The sequence below is a fragment of the Lacerta agilis genome, chromosome 3, assembly GCF_009819535.1.
Source record: "Lacerta agilis isolate rLacAgi1 chromosome 3, rLacAgi1.pri, whole genome shotgun sequence".
Lineage (NCBI taxonomy): Eukaryota > Metazoa > Chordata > Lepidosauria > Squamata > Lacertidae > Lacerta > Lacerta agilis.
The window spans coordinates 100,851,338-100,867,523 of NC_046314.1; the positions used below are offsets into that span (position 1 = coordinate 100,851,338).

General features: G+C 48.4%; 1 protein-coding gene across 2 annotated transcripts in view; it reads right to left on the reverse strand.

Annotated features, from left to right (window-relative positions):
• SRF (serum response factor) overlaps positions 1 to 13,945 on the reverse strand; it is a 65,272-nt gene extending 51,327 nt beyond the window's left edge. For both annotated transcript variants that reach the window (XM_033144933.1, XM_033144932.1), the window contains exon 1: positions 13,229 to 13,945. In XM_033144933.1, the coding sequence (XP_033000824.1) occupies positions 13,229 to 13,816 (588 nt within the window). In that variant the 5' untranslated portion in view covers positions 13,817 to 13,945. The remainder of the gene's footprint in view (positions 1 to 13,228) is intronic.
• Positions 13,946 to 16,186: the final 2,241 nt, after the last annotated feature.

Here is a 16,186-nt window from a genome sequence, read left to right on the forward strand (position 1 = left end):
CCCATCATCCCGCTGGCTAGGGCTGACGGGAATTGTAGTTCCATATCGTAAGGGAGCTGGGGAGAGCTGTTTTACACATTCCCCTGGCCTCTGCCTTTCTTACATGCTTCTACAGGCCCCTAGCCCAGGCTGTGGCTTCTAATCCTCAGGCCTAACACTGTAGGAGCACAACTCCTCCAGAGGTTTGGGATTCTTTCCCCCCCTAAATCTACTGTTTTGCCATGTTTATAAATATCATGCGCACACCCCGGTCCCAGTCTCAACATTCTGCGTACTTGGCACTGAAGAGTTCTCCTTCAGGAAGGCTCTCAGAAAACAATCGACCCAGCACATTGGCACAAGGTGTGGCACCAGTGTGGCCATCCAAAAACACTTTCCCCAAAAAACAAGACCTCCCATGAATTCTTGCTATCCAGAGTAAAGCAGAAAGAAATATGTGTCATCTTGCTCAGCTACGTATTTGGCTTATCCAGAGAGCACAAAGCCAGCCTGCGTGTGTGGCTCTAGGCCTGGAAGCCACAGTTTTATCTTGCAACCCGCCCTCTAAAAATGTCGGAGGACTGCTTCCGATTACACAGCAGGGAGGGAAAGCTACTTCGCACATGCTCGGAAGCATGTTCAGCATTCCTTCACTTGTGAAAGAAGTTCCAATTAGTATTCAATTAGGCCAGGGTTTTTTAACCTGCTGCATTTGCCAGTCTCCTCCATACAGTCATAATACAACAAAACCAGAAGACCAAACCGGCTTGCAAATATAAGGAACAATTTTACTCAATTAAACACACTAAAGTGCAGCGTGCGTGTCAAAGCCTGGAGATACTTATGAACAAATAGTTCATACTCTGCCAATAATAGTGTCATAGGGCAGTGAAAATACACAAAAAGTGCTGCAGATAGTTCTCAGCTGGATGTGCAAAGTCATATAAGAGGGAACAGTGGCTTCATCACACAGCCATATGTAGAGGCAGGGGTCATACGTAGTGGTGGTCACAGACAGGCGCCGGTTTGGTGTTTTGGTTTCGTTGTATTATAATTGTTATAACACCTGGTACTTTTTTTTTTTTGTATATCCTCCGTCCAGTCTGCATTGGTTAGCTTGCGATTCGCTACCTTATCAAACCCGGCTCATTGCTAGCTACCTGCACTAGAGGGCAAGAAATCTCACTTCGGAGAACCCTTAACAAAGGCAAACAACACTCTGTCTTCTAGTTACAGGTAGGTAGCCGTGTTGGTCTGCCGTCGTCGAAACAAAATAAAAAAATTCCTTCCAGCAGCACCTTAGAGACCAACTAAGTTTTTTATCATGCTTGGGGCCGTTTGCAAGCAAGAGTCAAAGCTCGCTGCTTTTTTCCCCCTTCCGTCACCACCAGAATCAGAGACAGCACCAAACCGGACCCAACCATAATCTCCTGTGAGGAGCACAACCGCTTTGCTCTCCCATCCAACTCACTTACTGCAGGTGGCTTTTTTCATCCCCGGGCCAACAGCAATGACAGGAGGGGGAATCTTACTCTAAATGGCACTGCAATTGACAGTTGAGCACAGGCCATCAGTCAGCGAGAGGAACATCAGCCAAAGTCATCACCAAGCAATATGCCACAGCCTGACCTCTCTTAAGAGACCACGCCGACCTCCCGGGCGGACTTGCCTCCTCGCAGCTGCCCTTTACCCCCACCACCACAGACAAGGTCAGAGAGCAGAAAAGCAGCAGATCAGGGCAGTTAATTGTCAAATCCCGTAGCTAAGGCTCTCCTCCTGCCATTGCACAGCTTGGGCCTGAGAACAGGAGGAGAGCGATGCTGGAAGAGGCAAAAGGTCCAGCTAGTCTCATTAGAAGCTCAGTTGGTTACAGTGCGGTGCTGAAAGCACCAAGGTTGCGGGTTCGATCCCCATAAGGAACGGCGGCCTATTCCTGCATTTTGCAGGGGCTTGGACTGGATTGGGGCCAGCAACTTTTTCCAGCCGTGGGCCGGTCCACCGCCCCTCAGACCATGTGGTGGCCCAGACTATATTTTGAAAAATAATAATGAACAAATTCCTATGCCCCACAAATAACCCAGAGATGCATTTTAAAAGAAAGCACACGTTCTACTCATGTAAAAACACGCTGATTCTTGGACCGTCTGCGGGCTGGATTGAGAAGAAGAGAGGAAGAAGAAGAGTTTGGATTTGATATCCCGCTTTTCACTACCCGAAGGAGTCTCAAAGCGGCTAACATTCTCCTTTCCCTTCCTCCCCCACAACAAACACTCTTGTGAGGTGAGTGGGGCTGAGAGACTTCAAAGAAGTGTGACTAGCCCAACGTCACCCAGCAGCTGCATGTGGAGGAGCGGAGACACAAACCCGGTTCCCCAGATTACGAGACTACCGCTCTTAACCACTACACCACACTGGCTCTCTTGAGAAGGCGATTGGGCTGCATCCAGCCCCCGGGCCTTTGGTTGCCTATCCCTGGACTAGATGATCCTCGGGGTTCCTTCCAACTCTATGATTCTCTGACTCTTAGTCCAGAAAGCTGTAGACAGATAAGTGCCTTGTGGAGTCTCAAAAGCAGGGCATGAGGAATGCAACAGCTAGTGGCATTCAGAAGTACAGCAATGAGGTTCTTTTGTCTCTCATGCCTACCAGTAGTTGTTCACAGAGCTATCCTTTATCAACGATCCCCTGAGCGGTGGGGAGCGTGCAGCCCTCCAAATGCTATTGGACTCCAAACTCCCACCAGTCCCAGGCAGCATGGCCAATGGTTGGACTTACTGTGCGTTGTTCTGGTTGCCTCGGGACCAAAATGATCCAAGGGGGTGGAGCGACTCCGATTTAAAGAAAGATTGCAGCGTTTGGGATGCTCTTAGTTCAGGGAAAGAGGCGGCAAGGCAGAAGTTTTTAAAATTACGCACAGCACAGAGGTAGAGGAGACTTTCTCCCTCTCATAACACTAGAACTTCTGGACCTTCTGTTGGAAGATTCAGGATGGACGAAATGAAGTGTTTATGCGCACAGGAGAGAGCGAAGCTATGGAATTTGCTCCCACAGGGGGGAGCGATGGTCACCGACTTGGGTGGCTTTTATTTAGACAAGCTCATGAAGGACAAAGGCAATCAATGGTTACTTGCCATGATGGCTATGATCTGCCTCCATGGTTGGAGGCAGTAACGCTTTTTTATAGAATATACTTTATTACATATTAAAAATACATGTAGCACATAGATTACATATTACAAAATTAATATTATGAATTCAAATTATACCGCAGAAAAAAAAGAGAAGAGAAGAGAAAGGAAATACAAAAGGTTAAAGGGAAGGAAAAAGGAAGGAAAGGGGGACAGAGGAAAAAAGCCACAGGACGGGCAGGAGGAGAAAGTAGGTAAGTAGAAGGTTTCTACAGAAATAGTTGATCTTTCAAAATATGACTTCCACTGCTTTTATGTTTCATTTTTCTAATTTCTGTATTTTTCATCTGTCATTTTCATGCTATCGCCATTATGTCCATTTTTCCAATTCATCTCCGAACTTATCTGTATCATTCACAAAGTTATTCTAAACACAACCAGTACCTCTCATTCACCTCTTGTCTATCCAAATAGTCATTAAGATGTTTCCATTGTTTTTGTATTATATTTTTTGGCTTATGTCTTATAAAGTCGGTCAGCTTTGCGAGTTCCAGATATTCTAGCATTTTACTTTGCCACTCCCCTTTTGTTGGTACATGGTTTCCTTTCCAATATTGTGCTAATCTTACAGGCGACATATACCATCTGTGATGGATCTTCATAAAATTTTCTTTTAATTGATATGATGCCATAAAATTTATATCTTTCGTCCAAAACTGCTTCCAATTTTTATACTCATTTTCATGACCTACATCCTGTTCCCATTTTAACATATTTGTTTTTAATTTCTAGATCTACTTGTCCATTATTTAATAATTTATACATTTTTGTAAGGATTTTCTGTTTACTCGTTACTTTATTTTCAAAACCACTGTTTTTAAAATCTTTTTCAAATATTGATTTCAATTGAAAATATTCCCAACAATTTTAAATCCTCATATCCTTTTAATTTTGGTTTGTCCTTCATCTCTTCTAACTCTTTATACGTAGGCCATTGCCTTCTTATTATATTTTTAAGTGTAGAGGTAGCTTCTATTGGAGAAATCCACCACGTTTTCTGAATCACTGTTTTTTGTCCTTTCCCACACTTCCATTAGGGCTTTCCTTACAAGATGGTTGAATCTTTTATGCATCTTTAATTTCTCATAAAATAAATAACTGTGCCAACCATATAATTTATCCCACCCTTCCAATTCTAAAATTTCTCTATTTCTCAGCGTTATCCAATCCCTCAACCAGCTCCAACATGCTGCTTCATAATACATTTTTAGGTCTGGAACTCCAAAGCCACCCATTTCTTTAGAGCTAATCATTATTTCATATTTGATCCTTGCTTTCCCCCCCTGCCATATGAAATTTGCCAGATCTTTTTGGCAGTCCTTCGGGTATTTAACTCCAATTATCACAGGTGCTATTTGGAATAGGAACAGGATCAAAATCTGGCAGTAACGCTTCTGAATATCAGTTGCTAGAAACCACAGGAGGAGAGATTGTTCTTGTGCTCAGGTCCTGCTTGTGGGTTTCCAAAGGCATCTGGTTGGCCACAAGGAGAAGAGGATGCAAGAGCATCTTATTTGGTCCAACCACATATGGAAGGGTCAAAGTTCCCCACCCCCATTTTAATTAACTTTCAGCAGCCCTTGCCAACCTGGTGCCCTCCAGATGTCTTGGACTGCATCTGCCATCAGCCTTGGCCAGCGCATGTATGCTAGCTGGGAATGATAGGAGATATAGTTCCAAAACATCTGGAGGGCACCAGGTTGGCAAGGGCTGGCCTCCAGCAGTAAATGCAGACCAACGTACATCCACACATCCCACCAAATTCAAGGTTGTACCGTATTTGCTCACGTCTCTCTTGCTACAGAGCACCAAGGCTGAAATGCAATAACAGTTTGTCTCCTATAGAGCAAAACAAGCTGGGTGTTCAAGTGAGAATACAACACTGGGAAATGCAGGTTCTTTGTTTTTTGCACAAAGAACAGGGCAAATCACATATTCCGTCCAGCAAAGGGTAATTGCAGCTAACAGTCTGCTTAAGTGGCAACTCCCTGCAGCATACATATAACACCACTTGACCCCCAACTGAAGCATTTCAGCAGCCTCAAGATCTCTATGAGGATTTTACCAAATTTCCACTGCTGTTACCCTATATCAAAGACTAAAATAGGACAAGGAGCATTGAAATGCGGCAGTCAGAAGACCGGCTTTCAAACCCGCATCCCGGTTGACAAACGCATAAAGGCATCCATCCAGAAACAATGCAAAATATATACAAAGAAGTCCCCCAAACATGGGGAAAAGCAAGATGTGCTCGGCAGTTGAAGCCTCTAATTTCATTACCATTGTCACTGCTTCTCTGCAAACAGCTTAATAGGCAAAGCGTCAAGCTGGAGACTACGAATGCCTTGAGCTACAGAAAACCAGCAGAGTTAGCTGCAGATCTTGTCAGAGTGATTCCATAAAGGGGGCCGGGGGGGGGGCGGAATTGCCTTAAAAGTGTAAACCGTGAAAAGGTCATTACAGTCCTGCTTTCGTGCGCTGCTTGCTGAACTGACCTCTACAGCAGCAACACTCCAAAGATCACCCAGGTGACAGAAAGTCACAACCAGAGCAGGGAAAAGCCAAGGAACGCCTGGAGGACAGCAGGTTAACATGGCGAGATCTACCTGGTTGCACAACTAGGCTACTTCACACTGAGCAGCCACTCCTGAAATGATGGCACAAGGCCATATAGTCACTTCTAAGAGGTTTATTTTTTTTTAAGAGCAAAGTGCACGTGTGTGCACGCACATTCATAATCCCGCAAACTGCATGTCTAAACAAAAGGCAGTTGCTTGGTGCTTATTCTGCAATGCACAGAAGCAACCCTACAGCAGCCATGATGGGGAAAGAGTCCCTGGGAATCTGAACTTTTAAGACACTGATTTATGTTCTGCCCTAAGGGTTATGGCTACGCCTGGGCCCAGACCCTCAGAGCATTACTTTTGAGTGACGTTTCCTTCGCAGCAGGGCAATGCTCTTATAAATAGAAAAAATAAACAAACACAGAACAACAAACAAAGTTAAGTATTGATACGGACACACTGCTCCGCTGACAAGGATGCAGGTTCTGCTCATCTCTCTCACTTGTAGAAGCATCCCTTTGAAACGTCAGGCGTTGTTGGGAAAGAAGTCCTGAAAGAGAGATCAGCAGGATCCAGTAGCCATGTTTTTCACCCCGCCCCCTCTGCTGTTCCTGGGCACACAGCAAATCTAGGAGTTTGAATCAAGCCCCTGGTGGGGAGGACCACAGCTCAGGGCCTCGCCTTTGCATGCAGGTCACAGGTTTGATCCCTGACTTCTCCAGATAGGGCTCAGGGGGTCCCGTTTGAAACCCTGAAGAGTTGCTGCCGGCCAGCGCAGGCAATGCAGAGGTAGATGAAACCCTGGTCTGACTCTAGTAGATGGCAGCTTCCTATGTACCCATCAGCTGTTGGGCTGTGTTTGACTCAACAGGCTCCGAGCGGTTCAGGCATACTCTACAGGTGCAAGTTCAGAGGATGTGTGGCAGCCCAGTCCTAGGAGCTGCAGCTGTGCTGCCTTGTGAGCCTTGCCTGCAGCTGCCTCCGCAGCCCCTTGCCCCGGACCTTAGGCAGACCTTCACGCAGAGCTGGACTGCAGCTTCCCGACTCCCCTTGAATTCTTGTTTGGCCAGACTGCTGGCAACATACTGCAGAGAGCGGCAGAATGCTCCAGTCTGCTCTATGGCCACAATCAGAGAGCAGGACAGCTGAGGGAGGGAACAGAGCCTTTCTTCAACTGTGTCCCAATGGCAAACAGCTGCTCCGGGCTTCATTTCACAGCAGCGACTCAGGGGGAAGGCAAGACCAGCTGTTGGAGAGCTTCTCAAATGGCAACGGCGGCGTGTGCAGAGGGCCCGCAACCACACAACACATTTGGCCCAAGGGTGCTGGCCTAAATTCTGCCATTTACTCGGGAGAGGAGAGCAGAGGAGAGGATGAATGCCAGTGGCTGGAGGGCAAAAGAGCCCAGTTCCTGTTCTGCAATGCACACACCCACCCCACACACTCACCCCACAATGAGTTAACCGGCCATGGAGGAAGTGCATATTGAGTGTGTGGATACAGCAATGTGATAGATGAGACTGAACAAACCGAAGCTCAGTGCAGACAAGATGTGGCATGCGGCATTTGGGAAATTCTGCCATCCATCTTGGAAGAGTCAGGTCTACAGCTTTCAGGGGTGGTCAGGTCCAGCTTTGACTACAGAAAGCTCAGGGGCATCTGTGCCACAAAGCAGCTTTCACTGGCTTCAAAAGGGATGCAACAGATACGCCCCCTTTCTTGGAAAGAAAACACCATGCCACAATTAGCCCTATGTCAGTAACATCCAGCAGTTACATCCAGTAACAAACAGCAGTTTGGCCAAACTCATGCCAGTCGCTTTGGACAGTGCTCTCGAAGCGACTGGCATGAGTTTGGCCAAACTGCAGGAGGCAGTGGAGGATAGGGGTGCCTGACGTGCTCTGGTCCATGGGGTCACGAAGAGTCGGACACGACTGAACGACTGAACAACAACAACAACAGTAACATCCAGATTCAGACTACTACAGGGATGAGGAACCTGAGGATTTCATTGGCTCAAATTCCCTGGTCAGAAACCTGGGATAGAACTGGGAGTCCACCTCTGGACTACTTTCATGTGTTACAGTGAAGCTGCCTCTGACGATTGCTCCAAAACTTTCACCAGAACTGAAACACAGCGGTCGAATTATAAACAGGGATTCATCAGTCTGGTTCAGACATATTTCAACTTAATAAGCCAAGGTGTTCATGTGCCTGAAGCCAGTGACCCCTTCCACCATTTGTGACTCAGATTTTCCACGTTAAGTCAATCATATTGGGAAACTACAATTACCAGGTTCAGAACAAACCAAGATCTTAAACCAACTACAAACCATGGGTCAGGATTCTGGTTGGTTCCAGTCGAGGAAGCTCTGAAGTCGAGCTGCAGAGCACCTGTCCTGCGTGCAGAAGGTCGCAGGTTCAACCATCAGCATCTCCAGGTAGAGCCGAGGATGTTACCTGCCTGAAACCCTGGAGTGTCAAGTGTATAGACAATACCAAGCTAGATGGACCAATGGACTCACTCCATTCCTCTGTTCCTGTAACTGCCGTTTCCCAGCTCAGGTATAATTAATTCACCTGGCAAGCCTTCAATCACGGCGAGTGAAGAAGGAAAGGGGGCGGCAGGTACTGGCAGAAGGCTCAAGCGTAACTCAACTTAAGTCAAGATATGTCTGAACTGAATCATGATAATGATCACACATTAAAAGATCTACGTACTGGCTTTGGCCTGTAACAACTTGGGGTCAGAGTACCTGAATGACCAACTGTTCCTGGCGACTTAGGTCTTCACACAAGACACCCCTGGGATTGAACCTTGTCAGTGATGCTGCCCCATTTCTTGAACATCATCCTCAGACATGTCCACGCAGCATCTCCACTGTTAGCGTTTAGGAACCCAGGAAATCTGTTTAACTTTTAGCTTTTTAAAAAGAAGAGATATTTTGTACTATGGCCTGCTGGTTTTATCTTACTGGTGTTCTACCTTTTGTGTGTGGTTTTTTGTCGTTTAAAATTAATTTTAGAACTGTTTCGAGTTGTAAGCTGCCTTGGAAAACACGGAGCGGTATTCAACTACGTTTTACTCCGAGTCCACTCACTGAAAATTCATGGGCATGGCTAATCTAGGGCCATTATTTTCAACAGGTCTGCTCTGAGTAAAACAGCTGAATACCACCCATGCGGTTGGAAAGTAGAGCAGAAAGGTGGGAAAGTAGGGGCAGAAATGCTTTAGGGGTTACTCTGTCAATCATAGTAGCTGAATGGAGCCCTCTAGGTTCAGATTATCAATGGGGGGAGAGGGGAGAAGGGAAGGCTGCTGCTAGGGTGTGACTGGATAACCACTGGTGGAGGAGGTGCGACAGGATGCTGAATGTGATTAAGTCTTGATCTGATGCAGCATGAGTCTTATGCTCAGAAACTAAAATTATATGCGAGAGAGAGAGAGAGAGAAACACAGAGAAGAGAAAGGAGCTGCAGCAATCGCTTACAGATTTCAGTCAAAAAGATACCACTCCCTTTTGGGGATTTGCCACTGTTTCCTAACCATTGCTCACCAGGAGACATTCACCATTAAGTTAGGGCTGCAAAACACACCAGTTTCCAAACTTAGCAACTTCCCAACAACTTTGGGGAAGATGGCTTCAGGATGCTTCTGAAAATCTGTGAGGCACCTTCCTGGGCTACAGTTTGCCAACCTGAAGTTCTTGCTGGAGCATAACTTCCAATAGCCATGCTGACTGGGGCTGGTAGGAGCTGGAGGTGAACATTTGGAAAGCCACAGGTTCCACATTCGTGCTTTAAAATAAGAGATGGTGGAGTTTTCACTCTTTGTACTGAACCAACTCCTACCAATCCCAATGGTCAGGGTTTATGGGAGGTCTGGCCAAACAGCATTGTTCTTCCCCCTTAAAAGGCAGGGAAGGGAGCAATTGTCATTCTCTTTGAGCAACTGCTTGAGGATTTAGGAATAGGTGTACTCGCGCATGATGTTTCTATGGGTGTGTACCGTTTGCCTTTTAAAAAGTTTTTATTTTGCAGCTCAGGGACTCTAGGAGTGCGAACATGTTCAAAACACTTAAAACACATGCAGAATGTTAGAACTTTGCTATATACTGTGGAGTCGTTCATCAAAAATAAAGCAAGCTGCGATTTTATTTTATGCACAGTTATATCACGGCCATTCTTCCACCGTGAAACCTGAGGTGGTCAACATGGAGCTCCCATCCGGACCTGAATAGCTTCCGGAAGGGGTCTGAATGATGCGTTCTCAAACCACACCTTCATCTGTAATCCTAAATAAATTAGTGGATTCTAGAAACACTCAGTAGAGGCCCCACCACCCTGAGTCAGGCTCTAGCTGCCTGCCTCCTTACAACCAGTCCAGTGGGTGCTGCTGCTTGTGAGCTAGCCCACAAGTCTACCCTCAACCAATCCCCACCTCAGCCTCAGCCCCCCCCTTTTCCCTTGACATCTGATGGGAGGGTGCTACCACCGAGAAGGCCCTCTTGCCTGGCTATCGAGAAGGCCTTCTGGCTAGTTCCCTGTAACTTCACTTCTTGCAGTGAAGGAACCACCAGAAGGCCCTCGGAGCTGGACCTCAGTGTCCAGGCTGAACAATGCAGGTGGGGACACTCATTCAAGTATACAGGGCCGAGGCAACAAAGTTATAGCACCGTAAGCCAATATACCGTATTTTTCCATGTGCGTATAAGACTAGGTTTATTTCCCTTTAAAATAATGTGAAAAATTAGGGGGTGTCTTATACACTGGGCCACCTCCCCCCATTTTCTTAAATCTGAGTCCCCAAAAATAAGGGGCTTATTACACATGGGGGGGCGTCTTATAGACAGAAAAATGCGGTATGTAAGGACATAGCTATAATGGAGTAAAGAGGGACAAAGAGGGAGGAACAGAAGGAGTGAGAGAATATTAACAGATATGGAAAGTTCTTCACCACTGTTTTTAAAAGTCTGGTATTGACACCTCAAACATCGTAATACCTCCCTGAAAAAGAGCGGGCGATGTTGATGGTTTTAACACAACCAAGAGTCTCAGGGTTACCTTAAAGACTGCTAACTGAATTGTGAGACGAGCTTATGGCATGGCACAATACAGCTGCTGAATCTTCATACTGTACATGCCACAATTCGGGCTGCTACAGGTTGTTTGGACTGCTTAAAAAAGCCTAGTCCGGCAACCAAGATTGGAAGAGCTCAGCTAGATCAGTCCAAAGGCCCATCTCTAGTCCAGCATCCTGTTTCTCACAGCAGCCGGCCGGATGCCTGTGGGGAATCCTACAAGCAAGACATTAGCACAACAGCATTCTGCCCACCTGTGATTCTCAGCAAATGGTATCCAAAGGCATGTTGTTTCTGACAATGGAGGCAAAACGTAAGGCATTGTGGCTAGTTGCATAAACTTCCATGAGTTTGTCTAACTTTCTTTCAAAGCCATCCAAGTTGGTGTCCATCATTACACCCTTGTAGGAGAGAATTTCAAGGCTCAACTTTCTTTTGCTCGCCCCGACTCTTCCAACATTCAGTTTTAACTGAGTGGCCCCAGGATCTAGTATTGCAAGGTGCATGCATAATTTTATAAAACTCTGTGGCCCTATAGCCTTATCTGCCTTTTCCTAAAACAAAGTTGTTTGCGATTGCTGTTGCAGCATCCTATACCAAATTCGGGGGGAAACACTGCAGTGAACGGGGGAGAACTGTGGCATTCCTGAAGGGAACGAGAAGAAAACGATTCTGCTAACCTAAAACGCAGATTTTAAAGCAAAGGGAATAATTCAACATCGGGCTGTTCCAGTCCCATCTGCGCAACCATGTCAGCTTACCAGATGGCATGATCCCTCTCTGCTACCCCACACATTGTCCTGGAGGTTATTCCAACCCCAAACCCAGCCAATTTCAGGGACACATGGGAGGCAGGGATAGCCCCACTGCACAAGCAGGAATCTCTGTGTAGGGCTTCTGTTGACAGGGTTTGTTAGATGAATCTTACCCACAGTAGCTAACAAATCATTTTTTAAGCTCAAGAGAGGTAGCTCAGTAGGTAGAGTATGAGACTCAATGTCAAGGGTCTACATAAAATCGAAAATTCTTTCTAGTAGCACCTTAGAGACCAACTGAGTTTGTTCCTGGTATGAGCTTTCGTGTGCATGCACACTTCTTCAGATACACACGAAAGCTCATACCAGGAACAAACTCAGTTGGTCTCTAAGGTGCTACTAGAAAGAATTTTCGATTTTGTTTTGACTATGGCAGACCAACACGGCTACCCACCTGTAAAAGGGTCTACATGATCCTCATGGTCCCCTCCAACTCTATGATTCTAATAACTTTTAATGCTGGGAAGCCTGTCTCAAGGAGGAGCCCTAACATTTAATCAAGTTTTAAATCAGGGATGGGGAACCCATAGTCTCTGAACCCTGGCAACGGGCTGGGATCGATAGAAATCAAAGTCCATCCTCATCTGGAAGACCACAAGTTCCTTATCCCTGAGTCAAAACTGATTCACCCACAGCACAAACCTATGTGGGTCTACTTGGCTGTATGTCTCACTGTGGGGAAAACTCCCTAGTAACCATGTTTAGGATTGCAGACTCAGTTCCCAACAGAGGCTCAACTCTCTACGCAATGGGGAGCAATCCCTATTTTAATTCTATAGGGCTTGCTTCCGAGTAGACAAGCACAGGATGGCACTGCGATTCTTGCCCTCAAAACTAGAGGGGTCAGCAGTGGAAACCCACCAGGGGACTGGCTGGAGTTTTGTTTAGTTCAAGTTAGCCTGTCAGTTCTACCCACTGCCACTTTACAGGGAAGCAAACACCAAGCACACCCAAACTAACGAGTTCATGTTGCAAGCCCAGCCCCATTGAACTCAATGGGGCTTCTGCACAAAGTAAGTAAGGGACAGGGGTGTCGAAGTTTGCCTGCTTATTTGCGGGCTCGCGAGGGGGGTGGGGAATCCCCTGTTGCAAAACACAGGCACACCTTTCTCCCCTGCTGCAATGGATTTGCCACGAGCCCCCGACCTCTCACCCGAATGCAACCCGGGCTGGTAAAACATCCGATCCGTCCGCTGCATTTCCCCCTTTCCGCGATGCATTTCGAAGTGAAGGGCTCGAGCGGCAACGGGAGGCCTTCCTCGAGCTGAATCCGGGCCAGAGCGGGGCGTGCCTTTCCGGTGCCGGGGCTTGGCTGGCTAGGCCCATAGCAGGCTCCCCTTCCGGTGTCAATTGCCCAAGACCCAGCCAGCCCCGAGCTGCTCTCTCCAAAGCCAACGGGTGCACTGACAGGCCGACTTGGGGCGCTCCGAACGGAGCACGTGCACCTGAGACAACGGTGCTTCCGAGCATGTCAAGAGCGCCCTCCCTTCCACCCCCTTTCTACAGGCAGAAAGGCAGCCCAGAACCCCTATTATCCAGAAATAACCCCCCCCCCGCCCCGCTTTCCTTGCACGCGTTCTGCCCTTCCCCCCCCCCGGTACCTTCTTCATGATGCCCGTCTTCCTCTTGCTGAACGTGGTGTATCTCCGCAGCTTGTTGTCGATGAATTCCATCTTGATCTTGACGCGGCCGCGGGTCTTCTTGCCCGGCTTGGCGCCGCTTACGGCTCCGCTCGCCCCGCCGTAACCCCCCGCGGCCGCTGCAGCCGCCGCCGCCGCCGCCACGGCCGCCGCCTCGGGGCCCCCCACCACCACCCCGAGCTCCATGTCGCCCAAAGTCCGCTTCACGCCGCGCCGGTCGCCCACCAGCTCTTCCTCCTCGCCAGACTCAGAGTTGCCTTCGCTGTCGCTCGCCGCCGCTGCCGCCGCCACGGCCGCCCCCAAGTCCCGATCGCGCTCGAAGCGACCCGCCACGGCCGCCCCAGGGCCGCTAGGAGGGCCCGTCCCGTTGCCGGGGCCGCGCACTCCCGCAGAAGCCGCCGCGGAAGCAGAAGAAGCAGCGCCGCCGCCGCCGCCGTTCGCCCCGCGGGGAAGCCCCGCGCCCGGCCGGCCCGAGGACGTCCTCGCCATGCCCATGACCGAGCTCCGGGGCAGGGCGGCAGCGCCGTTCCCGGCCCCGCTGGGTAACATGGTGCCGCCGCCGCCTCCTTTAAGCGCCAGTGTGGGACGGACGGGTCGGGTCAGGCCGGCGCTGCCATGGGCCCCGGAGCCGGCAGGCTCGGCCCGGCCCCCTCCACGCTCTCGCTCTGCCCTGCCGCTGCCGCCTTCGCCCGCCTTCCTGCCTCGCGATCCTCTCGCTCACGCTCCACGCAGGATCCGCGCCGGCCCGGGGCGCCCCCTCGCTCCCTCCGCCTCCTTCTTGTCCTCCTCCTGCCGCGATGCCTTTCCCCCCATATAAAGCGATACAATGTTGCCTTTTATGGCGAGGGCGCTCCTTATATGGTGCGAGCCGGCGCTTTGCATCTATTGGCCGACCCCTCAGCGGCGCCCGCGCGCCGTTGGCTGGCGGGGGCCGGGCTCGCCTCGCCGTTGGACAGGGCGGGCGAGGGTTCGTTTGCATACATTCCAAAAGAGCTGCGTTCGCTGAGACGTCACTCGGAGGCGCAGCTCTTAAAGGGAAAGGGGGGCGGCGCTTCAACCGAGCGAAGAGGAGGCGGGGCAGCGGCGGGGAAGGAGGGAGGCGAGGAAGGAGAGCGTGGATTGAGCAAGAGAGACAAGGAGCCGGGGGCAGACGGTAGGAAATATCTCCGGGGGCTCAGCAGCTGAGAGACTGCTGGATCCAAGCGGAGGGGGGCGGGGGAAGCCCTGTATGGTTTACTCGCGAGTAAGCCCGCCGAGTTCGTTCCTTTTTTTTTTACTCACAAGTAGGCGTGCGTCGGTCTTGGAGGCAGGATCTGCACTTGCACCGACGGGCGGGGATGTGCCATGACATATAGCACGTATATGAAATGAAATGATCGTGAATCTTTTTCTTTCTTTCTTTCTTTTCTCCCTCTACCTAAGAAGCTAAGAAGTGAGGCAAAGAGGCACCGGGATCCAACTAAGTGAGGGGGCACGCGGGACTGAGAAGCAGCTCCTCGCCAAGGGCTCAGTCAGAGCCTTTCAGCTGTCAAGTTTGTCCAGAGACACCTCCCTGCCCCGCCCAGGCCACCCCGGCCCTGTTCGTCGCTCCTCCCGGATTTGAGGTAGAACGTGCCTGCCGCTGGAGGCTCATCAGATGGTTTGAGGGTAGCCCTCTTGTTCACACTCGCAATATATGGGGTTGGACTGGAGAAACTCCAGACGGGGGGGGGGGGTGGGGGTGCGAGGGTTAGCAGGGAAGTTGAACGATTCGCCTTTCCCTACCAGGCCTGCTGCTTCCCACAATAAGATTCCCTGGGAAGAGTGGGATTGGTGCATTGGATCATTTATGTCCAAGCTACTCTTCGCACCGCCTTCCAAAGTTTCTCTCCAAATGAGAAGTAAAGTATTCAAAGTTGAGAATCTCTGCACTGCCAAGCGGCAGAAGATGAGAGAAAAGTTTGGAACAGCAAAAGCAAGAAGCAGCAGCCAACAACAGCATCTTGCCCTTATTACAAACAAAACAAAACAAGAGTATCATACAGTGGTTTGTGATATAATATCAGCAAGAGAAAGCAAGGTTTAAAAAATAGGCACAGGAGTAGGTCCCATATAGATGCAGAGCTGAGTTTGCTTCCTGGCTCCAGCTAAAAATGGAGATAATTAGTGACTGGAAGCATATCAGTTCTACATACTTAAGGAATCGCTGTTCAAGTGAGTTCTGTCCCAGGGGATTAGAGTTGTGCAAGGATGTTAATCATCCCAGTGTTCTTAGGTGAAGAATGGCTAAACTTCATAACTTTGCAAATAGGCGTTGTGCCCCCTTTTTATAAGAGGCTTATTCTGATGATAAGGCTACTTAATAGCCACTCTTGCAATATTAATCACAGGGTAGAAAGCGTACTCACAAATGCAGCATTATCTGTAATCTCAGCAAAGATAGTCTGTTCAACCCACTGTACTATCTAAATAGATAATGCTCAGAAATATTTGATTTATACACTGGTGCTTTTGCTTTGAATTGCTTTATCAGCTTTTATAATTGCATACAAACTGTTTTACTTTTTCAAATTGTATGATTAAATTGCTGTAACTCGCCCTGGAACCTTAGGGAGAAACGGCGAATAATAAATCATATAAATAAAACACATACTTTGATTCACATTATCTACGATGCATCGTTCATACTAATTTTGGGGGTTTCCATTTCTTAGAAATAACTGAGGGTGAATATATAGAAATATATAGATAATACACCAGTCATTGATATAACTTGTCTATTATGTGTCTCCTATTTAAGAATATAAATCACTATCAGCTTTCCATAACTTCTTTTTGCGGAAATTTTTAGGAGATTATGTAGCCTAGTTGTTGGCTGGTATTTAAATGTCTTATAACAATAAGCCTTGGTTTGTTTTAACCACTGTTTGTTCCACAAAT